Source organism: Polistes fuscatus, unplaced genomic scaffold (genome assembly GCF_010416935.1).
Source record: "Polistes fuscatus isolate 324 unplaced genomic scaffold, CU_Pfus_HIC Scaffold2, whole genome shotgun sequence".
Taxonomy (NCBI): Eukaryota; Metazoa; Arthropoda; class Insecta; order Hymenoptera; family Vespidae; genus Polistes; species Polistes fuscatus.
The window spans coordinates 8,695,417-8,716,723 of NW_025113096.1; the positions used below are offsets into that span (position 1 = coordinate 8,695,417).

Here is a 21,307-nt window from a genome sequence, read left to right on the forward strand (position 1 = left end):
ATATATTAATATCTATAAAAATACTATCAATTATTAGTTACAATATTAACATAATGAATGAAATATAATATATTATTATTATTATTATTCGATTGTAAAATGTTATGTTACGGTTAATATGAAAAAATATGGATTTTATAGAATATCCGAAACAAATGAAAACAAGTTGCGAGCATTCTAAAGAATGCCCAGAAGGTTCCGGCAATCTATAAAATGTGCTTCCTTTGACTGTGTTTAGACACAATAGCTTGAGATTGTCTCGAACGCTCACGCTCCCCGTACTCTAAACACACCTCACTGAATCACATTTTATAGATTAACCATGAATTGTTAAGAGCATTGTGCATCTTTTTCTTTTTTGTTATAAATAATATTAAGAATATATATAATCTATAATTATAAAACCATCAAATAAAAATAAAGATTTGTATAAAATAGATATAAAATTAAAATAGTATTAATCACATTTCTTTTCTCCGTTTTTGTTACTGATTGTATCAAACTAAAATTATTTATTGCAATACTTTTGGCGAGTATTATAATTATTTTCTTAATAAAAGATATAAAGTTGTAAAACATAAATTATTATTTCACAAATGAGATAAAATTATAGAGTTAATTTAAATAAAAAACAACAACTTTTTGTATCTTAATAATTAAAAAAAAAAATGATAATATGCAATTAACAAGTTATGCAATTTTTTCTTCTTTTATTTGGAATAAAATATTAAAAAATAAATTGCACATTATTTAATTGTTTTTTTTGTAACAGCCATCATTTTAGAAAATTCTGAATTAGGATTCGAGAGAAGATTAGTTGGCGTATCTAATTCGAGAATAGATCCATTTTTCATAACAAGAATTTTATCATATCTTAAAATAGTTTCTAAACGATGTGCGATAGTTAAAACAGTACATTCCACAAATTCATTGTGTATTGTATTCTGAATAGCTGTTTCAGTTTCAGGATCAACTGCTGCGGTTGCTTCATCCAAAACCAATATCTGCAATATAAAATATATATGTAATATAATAAATAATAATAATAATATAAAAAATATATATGTAATATAATAATTAATCATTTTTATTCAATTATCTTACCTTGCTATTGCGCAAAAGAGCTCTTGTTAAGCAAATAAGTTGTCTTTCTCCGGCACTAAAATTATTTCCATTGCTTTCTACAAGTGTTTCAAGTTGGCCATTCAATAACTTAACTTTTTCTTTAAGTTGACTTTTCTCAAGAGCATTCCAAATTTCAACGTCAGAATATTGTTCAAATGGGTCCAGATTAGATCTATATAAAAATTAAAATCTTTTACTTATTTTTTTTTATAATTATTAAATTCTATCCAATTTTATCTTTATTTTTACCGTATTGTTCCATTGAATAATACTGGATCCTGTGGTATAATAGAAAGTTTACTTCTTAATAAACTTAGTTCTAATTTAGATATATCTACACCGTCAATTTTGATTATTCCTTCACAGATTTCAACCAATCGAAATAATGCAATAGTTAAAGAACTTTTTCCAGAACCTGTTCTACCAATAATTCCTAAAACGTAAATGATATAATAAAAAAGAAAAAATATATATATAAAATAATATAGCACATTAGTAGAAATATATTTGAAAATATACAATCTTACCCATTTTTTCTCCAGGTTTGACAGTAAATGAAATATTCAATAATATAAGTGGTAATTCTTTTCTATATTTCATTTTAACATTTTTAAATTGTATTTTACCAGAAGTAGGCCAATTGTCATCAATTTTAATTAATGACTCTTTGGGAGTTTCTTCCTTTTCTAAATTCTGAATGTATAGAATATTATTACTATGTGATTTAAAAAAAAAAAGTTTAAAAATAAATGATATTATATACCTTAAGATAATAGTTTATCCTCTCAACACTAATAAAACGTACTTCAGTCTCTGACATTAATCTGACAGTGTATTGAAAGACACCTGAGATTTGGGTAGCATATGCCATGGCAAGACCAGCAAGTGCAGCAGGTATTTTACCTTTCAAAAAGATAATGAAGAATGCTGTGATAGAACAACAAGTGATTGCTAAACTATCCAGCCTAACAGCGGACCAACGCATTGCTGCATTACACATGTAAGTGCATAAATTATTGACATCCAATAATTCTTGAAACCTATGTAAAAATATGATACACATAACAGATATCTTTATTTAATCTTATAGTATATAAAAACAATATACTTACTTCTTTATAAAAGTTTTCTCTTTTCTGAAAGCATGGATAGTATGCAGACCTTGGACAGTGGTTGTAACAAAACTCAGAACAGGCGAACGCGAAGTACTTTCCATTCTTTTGAAATCTCTCATCGCAACTCTATGTAATGTAAATAAATCAATTTCCAATGAATTTTCTTATTAATTTAAAATGACATGCATTACATTTAACTTACCTAAACATTTTGCTGATCATAAAAAACGCTATACCCAGAATAATTAAAGGTATAACAAACCATGGAAGTACCAAACATATAAAAAAAATAGCTATTATACAAGTGAAAATATTTTGTATCATATAGTCCACTGCCAAAGGTAAATAGTTGTCAACTATAAATGAGGAATGTATAAATTAAAATTATTTTCTTTTACATGATGCATATAAAAACATGCATAAATATATACACACATATATATTATAATATACCTTCATCTATATCTCGGCTAAAAATATTTTGTATTCTACCACTTGGAGTGGTTTCGAAAAACTTCAGAGGAGACGCAATGATTTTTTTGAAAACCTTATTATGTATAGTTGTTGAAGCACGTATTGTAGCATATGTTATCACCGATCCACGGATGAGGCTTGTTATAATTATAATACCAATACAAATAGCATAAATATTTCGATAATAAGTGAAATTTGGATTCTCGATTATGTTATCTGATAAAAGAGTAACATTACTGCCAGGAACAATTGTAGTTGCATTCTTAAAAAAAAAGAAAGAAAGAAAGAGAATTTATAGTAAATAATTATAAGTAATTATAATTTATAATATTATTTCTTCATTTATTTTCTATTTCTTTGAATTATAATAGATCATATTGTATGTTGTATATCTCTATTTAAAATATGTTTTAAAATTAAAAGTCTACTTACTCCACCACCTGCTTTGATCCATACAACAAGCCACCATGAACTAAATGCCATACCACCTACATTTGAAAATAATATGGAAAATACTAAAAAAGCCATTAAATATCCACCAGCAGCTTTTATATATGTATGATACGTTTGCACTTTTACAGATCCAGTTTCAACTTTATCTTGCAATGTTAAAGTGGTCCCTGAAGATTGAATAATTAATTATTTATTTTAGAAAATATATAAAATAGTTTATTACCTTCGCTGTGAATTTTTTGGGAACTTTCTTCATCTCGATTCCCAGGAGAATCAATAAGTTCAGCGTTTGATTCAGAACCGATATCATTCTTTTTATTCATAATTTGTCCATATTGTTCTCTGTAGAATAATAGAAACTAATATAAACAATAATATAAAGCATTAAGTGTATGATATACTAAAATAATAATTGTATTAAAATAACATACCCATTTAACTTATTTTTTGATTGTTTAAATATGTTGTTTACTATTATTGCATACTCTTTATTCAATTGCATAAGTTCTGTATGCGTTCCGTGCTCGGAAATTTTCCCATTTTGAAGTAGATAAATTTGGTGACAGCATTCCAAAAACTATATAAAATAAAATCTGCTAAGAGACCAGGCTGTGATAAAATCATTATTTTATTATTTATTAAAAAATACCTGAATTTGATGAGTAACAAGAATAACTGTTTTTTCCTTCAAAGCATCAAGAATTAATTTGTTAAAAATATAATTTCCAACATGTGCGTCTACTGCACTCAGAGGATCATCCAAACAATAAATATCCCTACAGATATTTAAATTTTGTTATAACACTGATTAAGTCTAGAAATTGAAAAATGAATATTTAAGAAAAAGTAAAATTAAATTGTGAAATCTACCGATTAGCATAAAAAGCTCGGGCAAGTGCGACTCTTTGTTTTTGGCCTCCTGATAAATTGATACCTCTTTCACCAATTTCAGTTTCATCCCCTCCTGGCAACATATTTAAATCATCTTTTAAGCTACATACAGTTAGTGCTTGATAGTAACGTTTAGCATCAAACTGTTCTCCAAACAGAATATTCTCCTTAAGAGTTGCATTAATTATCCATGCTTGTTGACTGACAAAAGCACAAGAGCCTTCTCTTGAAAGTTGTCCTTCTTTTATTTTTAGTTGACCTAATATTGCAAGCAAGAGACTAGATTTTCCACTTCCAACTTGACCACAAATTCCAATTAATTTGCCTTTAGGTGCACCAAATGTTATATCTGTAAGTATTTGGACATACATGTTTTCTTCAGGATTTTTAAGTTTTTCAAGCTCTGCTGTTGCATTAGCATCTGAATTCTTTCTAAAATATTACAAATATATAAAAGCATTAAATAAAATAGAAAATGAATATTTTTTATTGTAAGTTACAATTATAGAAACAAAATTTTTTATTAATATATTTACTTACATTTTTTTGCTTTTTGATTTCTTCAATACATCAGTTTGTTTCTTAGAATTATCAATAATAAATGTTGCATTAGCAATTGCTATTGATTGTGATTTCATAATTGGTCTTGATATGTTGACACTGTCATTTTCCAATAACATTATTTTCTGTATAAATTTAATAATACATTAATTTATTTTGATATGCATCATAATATCATAATATATATACATTTAAAATATTTCATTACATTCACAAGCACATAATGCATAATATAACATTATTGTCTGTAGATTTTACAATATCTTCATCGTTTTTATTTTATCTCTAAAAATTATAAGTTTAACATACTATTATCAAAAATATCTTTTTTAAACAATAAACAGAGAAATAAAATATGAAGCAGAGTGAAATGAATTATGTTATACATTTTAACATTATGCATATACATATAAGTAAACTTGTTTTAAAATCTACAATCAACAATAAATTAATAATATTAGCATGCTATTTTCAATGCCACCTTTCATTAAATTAATTATTGCTATAACTATATAACTCAATTGTAATATCTTATTTATTAATAAATAAGATAAAACAGACACAAACACTGTAGAATATGCATAAAAAAAAGGAAAAAATCTACTAACAAAAAATATATGAACACAAAGCAACATCCCAAAAATATATTAATAATTAAAATAATTTTTAGAATAAGTTAATATCTTTTGTTTTTACCATAATATATATATATATATATATGTACACGATAAAATTATACAACATTAAGACCTAAATGTACTCAAAATATAAATGTGTATATATGTAAATATATACTGTGAAAAACCGAAATTGGAGAATGTCAAGATTCACATGGTCGCTTGTTAACACATACCAAATACATCGGTAAAAGACCGAATATTTGGATTTATTCTTATACATTAATATTTCGAACATACATCAAGCGACCATGTGAATCATGACATTCTCCAATTTCGGTCTTTCACGATAACATATATATATACATCTCATGCAATATTAAAATATTTATAAGCTCTAATTAAAACAAAAGTATTATGCATGATTTTAAGTATATTATATGAGAAAAATATAAATAGCTAGAATAGCGTGCATCTATAAGTAAAGTATTATCTATAAATGTTATAATAACTGTGTAAAAATATAGGAATAAACACCTTTAATCTGAGGAAAGTTATCTGTGATGCAATAATATTAATTATGGCCACTTGTAAAAACATGAAACTAGTACGAATTTGTGCACTGAGTAGCGATACAAAGGGAAATACCTGAAAGAGCAATGCAGTTAAATATTATATTAGTAGTTATGAGTTATTTTAGTAATTATTTTCTACAATTTGGTTTAATAAAAATCTAAATTTGATATTTTTTATACTCCATCCTTGTAATTATAATATACTTCAATTCTCTTATTTATATAAACATAAACATATATACAAGATAAATAGAAAGCAATTTATATTACACTTGTGCAGAACATGCAACATTTTTTCTATCTATTTAATCCATAACCCATTACTAAAAGCTTTCCCACATTTTAATTACTTTCACACATTTACATATTATTATAAGATATAATTTATGTATATATTTTAATACATTGGAGTATATAATTATTTTAATCAGAGAACTTTTTACTTCTTCCTGTTTATTTTTTTTATATTTATTAATTTAACTGATTAACTCATAGAAAGTGAAATGTATTAAATATAATTTATAGCAATTGTTAATAATGAACAACTTTATTTATAATTTAATAGATGTAAAATGTATTAAAATAAAAGTTGTATTATTATACCTTTAAAAAGTATAAAATTGTTAGTATTAGTTAAATTATTGTTATTTTAAGGAAAATTACATATAAAATATACAAAAATTGTTCTCTTAATAATATGTATAGAAATTGTAATATTAAGCTATATAAGCTATAACAGTTGAAAATTTAAAAAAACCTGAAATCTTCTAAGGGATATATGTGCGCTGATAATATATCGTGTAGAATCCTTAAGCGCAACAAGTACCAGTCTCAGCTGGTTCCAAAATAAAGAAGCAATAGGAAAAGCCTGTAATATGTTCTCCAGTAAGTGCAACACTTTTATCGTTGTATATAAAATATAACATTAAGATTTATAAAAAAGGGCGCTATTATATTGCAAGGTGAAACAAATTTTTTCATGTATTACATGTACTATGTAATATATAATATATAATATAATATTTTCTTGAACTCAATAAAAAAAATATTTATCTGTTTGGTATATAGTTACATTATTAATGAGATAATACCTACCTGTGCAGCTGTAAGATTATATCCTCCAGACACATGGGCCAAAAAAGTAAGAATAGCAGACATAATAGGCACAGCAGGTGTCAATGAAACACTAAGACTTTGAAAATATGCTATTTTATGTAACCAACTTTTTTCTGCTTTACGTATATCTGAAAAGTAGAAAATTTACTGATTGTATGAATAAATGTATAATCTTATATATATATCTTATATATATTATATTAATTAGTTTAATAATTACTGAGAAGTTTTTGACAAAAATAATTCTCCCACGAATACATTTTGATTATCTTTATAGTTTCTAGAATTTCATTCATCAATTTCACACGAGAGTCAGTAATCGTTACTGTTTTACTTCGTAAGTAACCATTTAAACGAGAAAGTAAGTACTGAAATACAAGCACACACACACATATGTTTGTTTATATTAATTAATATTCATATACTTTAAGATATAAAAATGAATTTGTTATATTTATTTACTTTTTTTACCTGTAAAGGGTAAAATAAAATAAATGCTACCATGCCTAAGAGAGCCAATGGACTGAAGAAGTGCAATATGTAAACAATACTAGAAATAATAATTATAGGGCTGTTGACAATCATTGGACCATAAAGGACAACATCAAATAATCTTTGACTGTCATTAGAAAATAGGTTCACTAGCTAAGATAAGAAAAAAAGATTTATAAAATTATATGTATTAAAAAATACTAAAACAAAATAAAATAAAATAAATTTTTAATAAATCATACTTCTCCTGTATTTATGCTTCCAATATTGTTTAATCCAATAATTTTTTTATACAATAAAGCAGTACAAGATGATTTCAGTCTTAATGCTGTTCTATAATTAACAATCCAAGTCCATGTAAGAAATATTGTTCTCAAAAAATCACATAATGTTAACAATAATGCCCACTTAATTCCATCCCAAATGGTTCCTTCTGGGGACTGTATGTATTCTAGGACCTTTTTCATTAATATTGCCTACACAAATTAATACATTTTAAATAATATAAGTATACACTGGATATTAAAATATATTAAATGTATAAAAAAAATGTTAACGTACAGGGCTTATAAAACCAAAAATTACTGAGAAAGTCATAAAAACGCAACTGACGTATACTCTTGTGCGTACGAATTTCCACGCAGCCATACAAAATGATGCATTGTCAGGACCATTTCTATGTAATTCTTCTTGCCATAGGTTTTCTAATCTAAAATAATTTATAGTTCTAAATATGATGAGATAAAATTTAACACATAATATTTTTCTAAATAAATAATTATAATTTTCTTACCTTTGTACATTATAAATACAACTATCATAAGGTGAAATTAATGGAAGATCCGATAATGAAATACCCTTCTTATATGCTTTCCATAAATATCTTGTCATCCAAGTTACAAATGTATATGAAAATAATCCAGCATTATCTGCTGGCATAGCTTCTTTGTCGCTAGAACATATTTGTCATTATTAAATAATCTTTCCTTTTTTCTAAATAATTGTGATCAGTATATTAACAAATATTATATCAGATAATACAATTATATATAAGCAAATATTTTTGTAGAAATATATTTTTTAAATATACATACATTATCTTGGAACGCATAGGTATTAAATTCCTCATTGCATGATTATAACGCACAAATCCTAAACCTGGAGTATATTCAACGTTGTTTTTTTTAGTATACAGATTTTTATTTGAAAGAAATTTTGGTCCGTCATTAACAGATGCATGACTAAAAAATAATATATATAAATACATATTTTAATATCATAGAAAAAGTAAATTTGTGCCTTACCTGTTATCAATTTCATTCAACTGATTAATGTTATTTTCTGTACCTTCAGTAACACTATTTATTTTATATGTATCTTCAACCATTATACTTATTGAAAATAATTTTCAAATAGTAAAAAACTACGTCTGATATTTTAATATATAAATATAATTATAAAAATTCTAGCTTTTTGTTTCTTTCATTGGAATCACCAAGCACCTCACGAATTGCTGTAAAACATACTTTTATGACGTTTGAAGGCACACTGAGATATTCACATCATTGTCACTGATAACGCATGAATTCTAATCTTTTCTAATCAACGTCAAAAAAAAGACAAAGTTCAGTAAACACAAACACAAGCATACACACACAAAGAGAACCGTTATCTCGTGCTTTAATATTTGATGCAAGATCGTTTCGCTTAAAGAAAAAAGAAAATAAATTAAATAAATGTTCAATTTTCTCTCTCTCACTCTTACCCGCTCATTTCTTTCATTCACCCCACATTCACACTCACTCTCATTCTTAACCTTATTTCAAATAGAAAATAAAAATATTTTAATAGACCCGATTTAATAGCACAGACATATTTTTTTATATTATAATAAATTATTTTATTCCCTTACATTTTTTTAAAGTAATCATGATTTAACTGAACACATCTGTGAATATTATATCTAGTGTATTACATGAATTTCTTATGCATGAAATTCTTGTCACATCGTCTTCGTTACCATACAATGATTGTACACACACAAGTGCATAAGTACCATGCACTTCATGAGTGTTCCTGGGCAAAAGTCAATTGAACTATAAAATAACATTTTGTTCAAATAAAATTCCATCAACCACACGTGTAATTCAGAGTTAACTTGAGAATCGATTAAAATTAGTTTTTTTGTATTTGAAAACAAAATCCTAATTTCATATAGATTTTGTTACTAAAATAAGATTTGACAATACATTTATTTATTTAAATGACTAATTGTCGAAAGTATTTATTGATTTATCTTAAACAAATTATTATTTCAATAATTGTAGAATGAATCATTCGAGTAATACTTTGAATAATATGTTGATAAAATGTTTCGAGACTAAACTTTTTCAAACATCTATATATTTTAATTTATTTATAGATTTCAGAAAAAATATCATTTTATAATTTTAATTTACTTTTGCACAATGAATCAATTTCTTTTGTTTTGTACTACTATTTTCGGTATACATCCTGTATATATATATATATATTTAAATGCAACTAGAAACAATACTCACATATTAAGTGGTATTAAGCATTTAATGTACATATATCTATGTATATGTATGCGATTACATTCTTAAAGAAGATAGTAAATTAAGGCTGTTCATCTGTACTGACTGTACCAAGTACAATTCTTAACCGATTTTGATAAACAAGGACTTATTTGAAAGATAAAAGTTTAAACATTGTATCAGGTTTTAAAAATTTTTAAGGAATTCTGTTTTAATATCTAAAATATCTTTGAAGAAACAGTAATTTTCGAATTTTTTTTTTATAAAGAAAGCTTTGTTAAAAATTCGAGAAGTATGATAAAACGTTTGAACTTTTATTTTTTAAATTAGACTTAGTTCATTAAAATTGTTTAAGAATTGTGCCAGATACGTTTAACGATGAAAATGTTGTTTTACATTAGATATTTTTGTAAAAAAATAAAGTTTCCTACAATGGCGTCCTTTGAAATTTGTGATAAAATAAGAGAAGTTCGCTACTAATTTTCATAGAGCACTTAAGTAGTGTGTTTTTCCTTTGTAACTAGCCGATTGCATGCATGTTGCATGCTAAAAAAATGTTTAGATTTTCTGATCCATTCCCAACACAAAGAAAAGCGTTTTGCAATGTTTTCATAGAAAAACTACGATGATTGTTTAAACATATAGAAATTTATTACAATATTAAATGACTTATAATACATTTCAATTATAAAATCATTTTATTTCGATATCTTATTACAGGTAAACGGAAAATTGGAAGTTGTCTAGCAACGTTATAAAAATAAATGCTCGATATTCCTTCGATTATCGAAATATATTGAAAAGTATTCTTTCTTATTCCAATAAATGATCACCGAAACTTTCTGCTCCATACAAGTAAGCTATAAATAATTATTTTTCAATTGTTTGAACACACATGATATAATATATGTAGAGTATAATTAAGTAATGTTTAAATCATAGTGAATTTGTTAAACATTAAGTAATTCGTAATACACAATAATTATAAAATATTAAAATTAAATATTTTAATGCAGGCTAATCTAAAACTTAAGCGTAAGTATTAATCTTATGAATGAATAATTATTATTAAAACAATTGCTTATTTGTTTAAACATTGAATTGTAAATAATACATGTTAATAAAAAATCATTTTGATTTCATATCTTATTAAAAGTTAATTGACAATTTGAGAATTCTACCTGCTATCGCCCACTGGTAGTCCCGGTAGTAACTAAAATGAAACTGGGTAGATAAAAAAGGGGACTTGTGAACTTTCATGTACATCTGTATTCTTTGATATTATTGTTATAGGAGAAGTAGGACTGTTAGGGAATGTGAGCTTGCCTAGGCATTGGCCACAATACCAAGCGGTTTTTGACAACGTAGAAACAGAAGAATTACTACAGACTTTTCTTAGGCATTTTACATAATACTTTGGTATCCTATAGAATATCGAATTACTATTTAAGTAATGTTGAAAATAATACATTATCGGGCAACAGGCACACACACACGCGCGCAACACACACCACCCCTACCCATTCACACACACCTCATCCCCACACCACACACAAAAGCGAGCATGTCGTGTAAGTATGAAAAAATCTTGACGAAACCTTTCCAAAATCATGACAAAAATTTGCATCCCTTTGCATGATAGGCAACCTTGACGTAACCCTGACGTAACGACGTTTACACGTCGAAATCTAACAGGAAACTGATTGGAAAACAATGAGAGTCACCGAAGAATTTTTTTACAATTCAGCGCAGTAACGACATCGAGTTTAAAACATTCATCTAAAAACATAAAATAAAAATATATTAAAATGATTTTCTATTCAAAGTACATTAATAGGTATGTAATGTTTAAACCAACATATATATATGTGTGTGTGTTTAAACAATGATAAGTATTAGCAGAGTACATTAGAGTGTTTGATATACCTTAAATAATTGTTAATTAATCGAAGAAAATATAATTTATAGTTTAAAATCAGGGAATATAAGTTCGACGTACCTTCTTCTTCAAAATCCAACATTAGACTGACTTATTGTCCTTTATGAAAGTTCTTTTATTCAATGTTGTTTATAATACTTTCCGTAAAAGAAAATTCTATTTATTTCCAGTATTATGTATGTTATACAATTGCAACCTTCGGAAAGTCATATAAAAAGCATTGAATAAAAGAACTTTTATAGAGAACAACAAAGCTAGTTTAACGGTGGATTTCGAGAATAGCGGTACATCAATCTTATACTCCACACATACTTTTAGACGACAATATATATTTTCTTCGATTAATTAACAATCATTTAAGGTATATCGAACACTCAAATGTACTCTACTAATATTTAGTATTATTTAAACTTAAATACGTATTATTTTTAAATAATCTGTAAAAAGTACGGTGAAAACGCATAAAACTGATATTATTCACTTCTAAATAAAAGAAAATATATTGTTCACTATCCAATTGACAAAAATCTCATTCTATATTAAGATATGTTTTTTTTTTAAAGCAGTCATTTGATCGCTCACGTTAGGTATAGGTATACAGGTTTAGTGTTAAAATATCGAATTTACATTATTTTAATATTAGCGAATATTACGATCAATATAATGTTTAAACGAATGCGCACTAGTGTACTACGATTATCCTCTTTTGGTGTACTATTATTTAAATAATACAATTTTAACCCAACGGGTGTGAGATTTCTTTTAAATTAAAAAAACTTTAAGATTTATGCGAACTGAGATACACACACGAGAAATAAATTAATTATATATTTGTTTAATATAGTACACGAACGCGAAATACTTCTCTTCTTCTTTTCTTCCTTTTTTTATTAGAGACTTTTTGTCGTCCTGTTATAATAGCTTTTTTTATTGCTATATTTCTAGGAGCGATTTATTGTTTCTACCGAGGGTAGATTGCTGCTAGCCGTTCACCCCCCCCCTCGAAACCTCTCTCCTTTTTTATTTGGGCTTGAGGACACCAGGCTCAAGATGTTAACTATATAAGGCGGAGATCTTGGGCGTCAAACGGCACATCGGGGTTTTCTCATCAAGCGGTTCACCCATCCAAGTAGTAATCGTACTCAGAGCTGCTTGAGACTTAAATGATCGAGTAGAAACTAGTGCTGTCACCGCGCCGTGGCCGTTGAACGCAGAATATTGATTAAATTAATGTCTATTAACTATAATATTAATTAGTCAAATAATCGAAATATAAGAAAATCAGTAATAGAGGTAAAAGTTTCATCTCGTCTCATGTCAGATTTCGAAGAGGCGTTATCATACAAACTTATTTTTCATAAAAAATGTCGAAAACGGGATTTATACCATCAGTAAGATCAGACACAATTTTTAACTAATTTTGATGAATAATATCTCATTTGAAAGATAAAAATTCAAACTTTTATCTAACTTTTCAAATTTAAAAAAAAAAGCTTTATTTTATGTGAACAAAATTGTTTCAAAAATATTGTTTTTTCAAAAATAGTTCATACGTAAAAATAAAGCTTTTGTAAAAATTTGAAAAAAAAAAACAGTATGACTAACGAGGAGATATTACGGTTGTACATTAACAGATTTTTACGAGCTTTGGTATATTATTAGTACACCTTTAAGGTATTCTCGTGGTAAAATATTTCGGTGAACTGGTCAGCTAATTTTGAGAAAAAAGCTTTCAAAATTTGCTTTTTTGTATATATATGCTTATTTACTTATAAATTCAATTGTTTATCAATTGGTGCAATAACGTAGGTAATAGCGTTCTCGGCTGTCGATCCGATGGGTTAGTGTTTCAAGTCTTGATGGGGAAGTAATTTTTTTTTTATAAGTTTAAAAAAATTTTTTTACATTTATTAATTTTTAATTATATACAAGAAAGAGAATGTAAATTATCTCAAAAAAATTGGAAATATAATAATAAATTTTTTAAAATCTTGCGCAAATAGTAAGAGACGATTATTTTGTAGAATTACAGTTATCATTTTATTTTTTAACCAGTAAACATAATAAAAATATATATAACTTTAATAGTAATAAAAATAACAATTATAGATACTCTAATCATTAAAAATTTCATGCAAAAAATTTAATTAATTCAATAAAAATTTAAATTATTTCAATAAAAATATTTAATAAATATTAATAAATATATAGAAACATTTTTTTAAACTTATAGATAAAAGAAACTTATAAAAAAAAATTATTTTCCCATATAGAATTGATCACTTACCTATGGGATCGACAGGCGAGAACACTATTACTTACGCTATTGTGCCAATTGATAAACAATTGAATTTACAAGAAAATAAGCACATATATACAAAAAAGCAAATTTTGAAAGCTTTTTTCTCAAAATTGGCTCAACAGTTCACCGAAATATTTTGCGACGAGAATACCTTAAAGGTGTACTAATAATATACAAAAACTCGTAAAATCCGTTGGTGTACAGCCGTAATGTCTCCTTGTGAGCTTTTATTTTTCGAATGAGGCCTTGCTCATTAAAACCGGTTGAGAACTATGCCTGATACATCAGCGGCTGATACACTGTTTCAGACACTTTTATATCGGTGTAATAAACAGCCAAACTTGGATCTATTTTCAAACCTACTAATCTGATGGCATTCAAATTAATCGCGGGAAAATCAAATTCGCTCGCAATATGATGTTACATTTCTAAAATAATTTTATTATAATAATATGATAGTAAAATATGTGTGTATCATTGAAAATATCTTAGATTATTGTATACTATAAAATGATACTCCCACAATTTTCTAAATGAAACATCGATATTTTTTATGCTTTTCGTTAAAGCGACATTTCATAAATAATTGGCAATTACGCTCAATTGACAGGGACCGATGTCGTTTAAATGAACGGTTCACTGTGAGTCCCCGAGGACCAATGCCATGTTAAAAAAGAGATAAACAAACATTCGTTGATTCCATGTAGATAGAATCTTCGAATATATAATCACATTTATTACATAACTTGCGCCATTGTAAAATCATTAAAATGAAGAAAAACTAATAGGAACTGAAAATTTAAATAAGTTTTTCTATTATTCGGGTCTGCAATCTACGTAATTAGATAATATCTGAAAAAAAGAGAAAGAATGTAGAGAATAAATATTAAAGTTTATCGTTAAAAAAGAGTAAAGCAAGTTTTTAATAAATTAAGAAATAAGTTTATATATAAGAATTGTACTATAGATAAAAAGAAGTAAATATCAGAAAAGTAGTGGGAATTACGTTGATGGGTGCGATATGATCGGAGGAGCTCTAGAATGACGCGTATAGAAAAGCAAACGGGACAATGCACGCAGGACGGAAGTGACAGACTACTTGCAAATGGCAGACATATGACGTCTTCTACTTGTTTTCGTATTCAACGTGTCGTAAGATTATCATAGTTTTAAAGTCTTATACGATTATACATAAACGAAAAATATTGGTCTCAATAATTAAAAACCATTAAGAATAAAATAATAAAGTTTGAAAATAATGGCCAAATTAGTAAATGTTTGGCGGGATGACGACCGGGTCGATCTGACGCGAAGACAAATGTTGCTAATCATTGATGAAAATCTTACGGTGAGGATAATTTACTTCAACATTACTTTTTTTAAAGCTTCTATTATAAAATCCTGAAAATATAAATCCTTACAAAACTTGCATAAGAAGATAGACGTTTCTATGTGTGTGACTTAACCTAAACATTGACAGAGGAGTGCATGCTCGGTGTACTAATAATTATATTTTACTTTTAACATACAAATTCTATTACTTTTTACATTGCAATCATTTAACAAAGATTTTACGGTAATTACAGAATTTCTATCAATATAGATTTTACTCTAAACATTATTACAGAGTTATCTTAAATTTACTTTCATCTACAAGTTTTACGTTTTGAAAAATAATACGTATATGTAACAAATGAGAAGCAGTTTACTTGATAATATCACTATTAATTAATAGATTGATATTTTTTTTAATCTTTCTTAACTAGATGGAAATTAAAGAAAAACATGAATTTTATTTTTAAAAAGTAACTTTGACGTTTGCTGGTACACAAATTATGAAAAATATATTGTATTAAAATTTTCCTGTCGCATAATTATTTAACACATTAATTTAAATGTTGTATATTTTAAACATCTACAATATTAATAATTTGTCTAGCAATTACATGAAATAAGTGTACTGATAATTATAACAATAGACTAAGACTAAAACAATCATAAAAATATAAAATTATTTATAATTGGATAAATAAATTAATGTAAAACTATTTATTTAAATAGATGATCATGGATGTAAATGGCCTAGGAGCAATCTGTGCTAGTCCACTCGTTCGTGGAAAGCAGCTGGATGAATTTACTAGAAAGTTGGATATGCTTACAAAAGAAGAAATTAAAGAATCTTTTGTAATAACCTGTAAAGATTTACTAGCTATTTTGGGACAAGCTGTACCATGTGTTGGTTGTAGAAGAAGGTAATATATAGAATGATCTTTAATTTATTGTACAAACTATTATCCTTGAATAGTGCACCGTGCCATGAAATGCATGTTACGGACCATTTGGGAAATCCGGAATTGTGAACAATGCGTAGGCATTATTCACAATGGCAGGCGTTTTTGGGCATGTAGGAAACAGAAGAATTGTTACGGAATTTTCCTAGGCATTGTACATAATACTTTGGTATCCTATAGAATATCAAATTACTATGTAAACAATGTTGAGAAGAATACATTATCGGGCAATCGAAACTCGCGCCACAATACACACGCCCAGCCCCTCACTCACCTATATATATATACAAACAAACACACACACACACAAGCGAGTGTGTGTGAGGGGCGGGATGTGTTTGATTGTGGCGAATTTTTTTCGCTTTATAGAGTTCTTCTGTTTAGTCTTGATTTGTCCCGGGAGCAAATCGCAGTTTAATTGTAACTTATAGAAAATGTATACTAACAGTGAAAAGGTTGATATGTTGCTAATACTTGGCGAATGTAAAAGGAATGCACGTGAAGCAGCAAATCTGTATGCTGCTAAGTACCCAGAGAGGCATCTGTATAAAGCATCTGTATAAAAAAAAATTTCTCAAAAAGGCCTGAAACAGCACTGTGGTATTGTTTGTGTTTTGTTTAAGTAACAATAAATTACACACATTAGTAAGTTGTTTGTTTCTAGAAGCACTTATACCGTTTGTTCGCCGGCGACAAGTAAAATAATTTTTTGTTGAAATTTTCATTTCTTTGCTTTCAAGATGGTCCAAAGGCTATAGTATACTATATCCTTGAATTCGTATTAATATGGGCTATAATACTGTAAAGTCAAAAATACTAAGTGCCATTTAAAAAAATAAAGGTAGCATTAAAAAACATTAGAAAAAAAAATTTTTCGAACTTTTTTTTATTGTAGTGTATAGTCAATTAAAAACAGATCAACTTTTATTTAAAGTATTTTTTCGTAGGTTATCACAAGTACTTGAAAAATCGTGACTAGAGTTATATGGGACACCCTGTATTCATTAAAACTATACCTAATATGTATATATATAAATATGCACTATAATATAATATACTACAATATAACATTATGCAATATTTACATCTAAAATATTATTTCTGTTTAGTGTTGAAAGATTATTTTATGAGCTAAGTAAATCCGGACATCCTGCACTAGATCCATTGATTATTACTCCAGATGGTTTAGTATCAATAAGTGATGATATGTTGCAGTCTCCTCAATTATTATGTACCATGTTACAAGGACATAGGTAATATAATCATTTTGTTTTTAAAAGTATAATATTGTCTAATTATTTTTATATATGTAATGGATCATTAAATTCGTTTTCTTAGGCTCTACAAGAATATCGCAAAAAATGTAGGGTGCCATTTAAAAAGATATCGATAACTTGGAAGTTTCGTTGAAAAATGACCTTGACAAAAAATTTATTTTTTTATTTTATTTTATTTTATTTTATTTTATTTTTTATCATTAGATTTCTCCTGCAATAATGCAACTTTTTCAATTAAAGTTTTTTTATACAATTGAAAATAAAGGAGACATTTAAGTGATCCCATTTAGCTGAGATACCCTGTATATACATAAAAAATACTTTTCCAAAATATTTCAGTGCAAGATTAAATAATTTAGTAGAGAAACAACCAAGAAATAAAAAATCACGAAGATGTGTGTTACATTCTTTGGAAATACAACGTATGAAACCCCTTCCAAGCGCATGGAGAGAAGTTTGGGATTGTATGGAATTAGAATGTAGACAAGAACTTGCTTTAATTGAAGCTGATACTCTTGAGGCCACGTTAGAATCCTATTTACGTAAGCATAGGTATGTATATACGTGGATATGTATTCACATATATATTTGTTAACCCTTTCGCTACGGACACCGACTATAGTCGGCGGCCGCGCGAAGTGCTGTGTGTACGGACACCGACTATAGTCGGTGTCGCGTGAACACCTACGCTTACGCTTAAAATTGTTAATGTGTTAATTTCTGAATGCTCAAAATATACTCATTTTTATGTTTTTCATATAAAATGACGAAAAAGTTGTTACATGACTCTCAAAAAAGTATCCACACAAGAGAATTCCAAAATGCCATTGAAAGACGTAAGACACTGCACGGCGCGGTGTCCCGTTCAGTGGCGCTACTCTCGCGGAACGGAGTGCCGTAGCGAAAGGGTTAAAAACGATCCTGATGTTAATTAATATTTTAGATTTTGTGCTGAATGCCGAACAAAGGTTCTTCTGGCATCATCTCTTTTAACAACAGAACATGAACATACGAAAGAAACAGGTTACGTAGCTGCTTTGTATTCCGGAATTAAACGATGTATACCTGATCGTCATGTTCATTTACCAACTAGTACAGAATATATCAGTACTCTTATAGGTCGTGCTCAACCAGAACTTATGGGAAGGTATAGTTCTATTGTTTTAGAAATATATCTTTTTTCAATATAAAATAAGAAATATTATTAAAATAGGTGTCTTAGGAAATTTGGACGGGTTAGAAATTCTTTTTGAACGTTATTTTGATCTTGTTGTACGTTTCGTCCCTTTCATTGGGACTTCATCAGCAACTCGATCGTTTTCGTTCACGAGTCTTTATACATTTTTTCGAAGACATAGATTCTTATTAATAAACTACACTTGACATTTTTATAAAACGTTATCCTAAAACCGTTATGTTACAACATGTAATCAAACACTACTCTAGTTTGATACCTATTTTAATAATTTTATTTTCTGGACAAGATAAAAAACCAATTAAATAAGAAATTATATTTTTTAATGTCGAATAATGATTTATTTATATCTTAGAGAAAGACACGCGAAAACATTAGAAATTGCCCAAGAAGAAGTACTCACTTGTCTGGGAATATGTGTGGCGGACCGTTTGCATAAGGTCCACCGACGATTAAGAGAAGAAGAAACAGTTTATAAGGTGTTAGTAGCGGTTGCGATTGATGCATTATCTAGAAATTTTCAGGTAAATGTTGTAAATGTTCCTTTTATTATTATCGGTTTATTTTATTATTTGTTAATTGACACTTCTTGTTCTCTTAGATGGCAGTAGAACTTAAACAAGGAATTTCACAATTAGAACTTTTATATGAGGAAATAACAAGGGAAGAAATAGCCAAACAACAACGACGAGAAAAAATGAGATTAAAACGAAAGAAGAAGAAAGAACGTCGTTATGAAACAGAAGAGAAGGAAAATTCATGTCATGTATGATATTATATATAATTATTATCGTTATTTACTTCTTTTTATATATACATATTATCAATTATATTATTTTATTATTTTATTCTGTATCAATGTTTAGTGTTCAAATGAAAGAAGAAGTGAAAGTAGTGAAACATGTGTTTTTTGTATGGAATTAAAACCAACAACACAAAATATTGATCGACATAAGGTATAAGTAACATATATTTAACATGTATATAAGTACAAAATACCTTTCTTATTCTTATAGAAATTTTTTTTCCAGTTGCAAGTTTTAGATCCTAAAAATAAAGGTGCACCAACATGCAAATGTCCTGATTGTTTGAAAAAAGCAAAGACAACTATTATAGTACAATCTCAAAACCAAATACCATTACCGTCATATTCTGCGAAAAAAGCTTCAAGTCCGCAAAAAGGTAGTTTCAAAAAAATAGCTTCTGAATCAAAGGCGAAAGGTCAAAGCATGAGTGAAAATCAAATAGAAGAAATCAATTCAGAAGCAAAACAATTTTCTGAAGAAGAATTATTTGAAAATTGCAATTCTTGTAAGGTAACGTAAACTTTCATGTAGCCTATTAATTTGTTTTTAATTATAACGAACGCAATTATATAAAATTTATTTATTAATCATAAAATATAGGACTTTTCTGATAAAACTGAAGGTGAACATTGGCATAATCTCCTTGATTGTAAAGATCCTGTGACCAAAAAAATAGTTCGTGATTTAATAGGTGAGCCAAGCAGAAGATATACTTGGGTAGAGGTAGAGATAGAGATGAAAAAGCGCTTTGATTTACTTATGGCTGATAGAAAAAGCCGTTCATCAAGTGAACCATCATCTCAGGATTGTGGTTATTCATCTGAACACAATATTAGTAGTCCATCTTTTCCTAGTACACCAGAAGGCTCTGAAGTAGCTTGCAGCGATAGTTGTTGTAATCATGAAGGTGATTGTCACGATATACGAACATCTGATAAACCTGTTCATTCCAATTCTAGTATTTCTTTGCTAAAAGAACTAGGTGGAGGTCCAACACTTACACAAATGCTGGAGGTTAGTGGGGAAAAAAATAAAGAAAAAAATTATTGTACGTAATTACGATACTCGTAAGTGATTGTTCATAAACATTATTTGTATACAGGAGTGTTACTTGTCAGATGACGAGGAAAAAGAAAGTTATATTCCTGCAGAGGAAGTTTTGGAATTTAAATCTCGAATGTGTCAAGTCCTTGAGAAACGTAAGGAACTTCGAGAAACACTTATAAAACGTTTTGCAATTCTCTGCGGCCATGATAAGCCTTTTATCATTCCTGATTAGAAATTCCTACTAGGTACAGTTACTTAATAGGATATGATTTTTCTCTTCTTTTTTTTATATTAATTTACTGCCAGTAGAAACGTGAATATTATAGATGTATTTTGAATAATTGTTATCATTGGAAAATCATTTTCCAATGTGAATAAAGTATCATTTGATCATACATAATAGAAATATATAAAATAATTTATCAAAAAAATCATTGATATATTTGTTGAATTTAGTTATTTTATACACAACT

At 27.5% G+C, this 21,307-nt stretch overlaps 2 protein-coding genes across 8 annotated transcripts; one reads left to right on the forward strand and one right to left on the reverse strand.

Annotated features, from left to right (window-relative positions):
- Positions 1 to 735: 735 nt before the first annotated feature.
- LOC122516490 (multidrug resistance-associated protein 5-like) lies at positions 736 to 8,822 on the reverse strand. Of its 7 annotated transcripts, none has more exons than XM_043634338.1 (24): positions 8,724 to 8,822; positions 8,514 to 8,660; positions 8,213 to 8,371; positions 7,981 to 8,128; positions 7,662 to 7,895; positions 7,399 to 7,572; positions 7,148 to 7,295; positions 6,907 to 7,055; positions 6,569 to 6,679; positions 5,774 to 5,884; positions 4,599 to 4,744; positions 4,038 to 4,490; positions 3,817 to 3,943; positions 3,599 to 3,744; positions 3,391 to 3,509; positions 3,147 to 3,334; positions 2,694 to 2,976; positions 2,443 to 2,596; positions 2,238 to 2,366; positions 1,889 to 2,165; positions 1,653 to 1,818; positions 1,375 to 1,558; positions 1,105 to 1,297; positions 736 to 1,004 (listed from the first exon to the last, which is right to left on the reverse strand). In XM_043634338.1, exons 1-24 carry the CDS (start codon positions 8,804 to 8,806, stop codon positions 747 to 749), a joined length of 4,287 nt encoding a protein of 1,428 aa, XP_043490273.1. In that variant the 5' UTR covers positions 8,807 to 8,822; the 3' UTR covers positions 736 to 746. The 7 variants fall into 7 exon arrangements, with proteins under 7 accessions (XP_043490273.1, XP_043490271.1, XP_043490277.1 ...); XM_043634336.1 differs by having other exon boundaries at positions 7,390 to 7,572; XM_043634342.1 differs by lacking the exon at positions 7,399 to 7,572.
- Positions 8,823 to 15,239: 6,417 nt separating this feature from the next.
- On the forward strand, positions 15,240 to 21,229 carry LOC122516065 (gametogenetin-binding protein 2-like). The gene is made up of 11 exons (XM_043633602.1): positions 15,240 to 15,566; positions 16,280 to 16,470; positions 17,619 to 17,762; positions 18,126 to 18,338; positions 18,730 to 18,933; positions 19,337 to 19,505; positions 19,583 to 19,747; positions 19,848 to 19,937; positions 20,013 to 20,297; positions 20,388 to 20,801; positions 20,890 to 21,229. The coding sequence occupies exons 1-11, from the start codon at positions 15,477 to 15,479 to the stop codon at positions 21,064 to 21,066; spliced, it is 2,142 nt and encodes a 713-aa protein (XP_043489537.1). The 5' UTR covers positions 15,240 to 15,476; the 3' UTR covers positions 21,067 to 21,229.
- Positions 21,230 to 21,307: the final 78 nt, after the last annotated feature.

Bases quoted from the DNA above. Each gene is read 5' to 3' on its own strand.
- LOC122516490 (XM_043634336.1), bottom strand. From the start codon at position 8,806: ATGGTTGAAGATACATATAAAATAAATAGTGTTACTGAAGGTACAGAA. The intron at 6,680-6,906 runs GTAGGTATTATC...AACATATTACAG, and splicing joins ATAATCTTACAGCTGCACAG to GCTTTTCCTATTGCTTCTTT. The intron at 1,005-1,104 runs GTAAGATAATTG...TTTATATTGCAG, and splicing joins CTCTTTTGCGCAATAGCAAG to ATATTGGTTTTGGATGAAGC.
- LOC122516065 (XM_043633602.1), top strand. From the start codon at position 15,477: ATGGCCAAATTAGTAAATGTTTGGCGGGATGACGACCGGGTCGATCTG. The intron at 19,938-20,012 runs GTATAAGTAACA...TTTTTTTTCCAG, and splicing joins AAAATATTGATCGACATAAG to TTGCAAGTTTTAGATCCTAA. The intron at 20,298-20,387 runs GTAACGTAAACT...CATAAAATATAG, and splicing joins AAAATTGCAATTCTTGTAAG to GACTTTTCTGATAAAACTGA.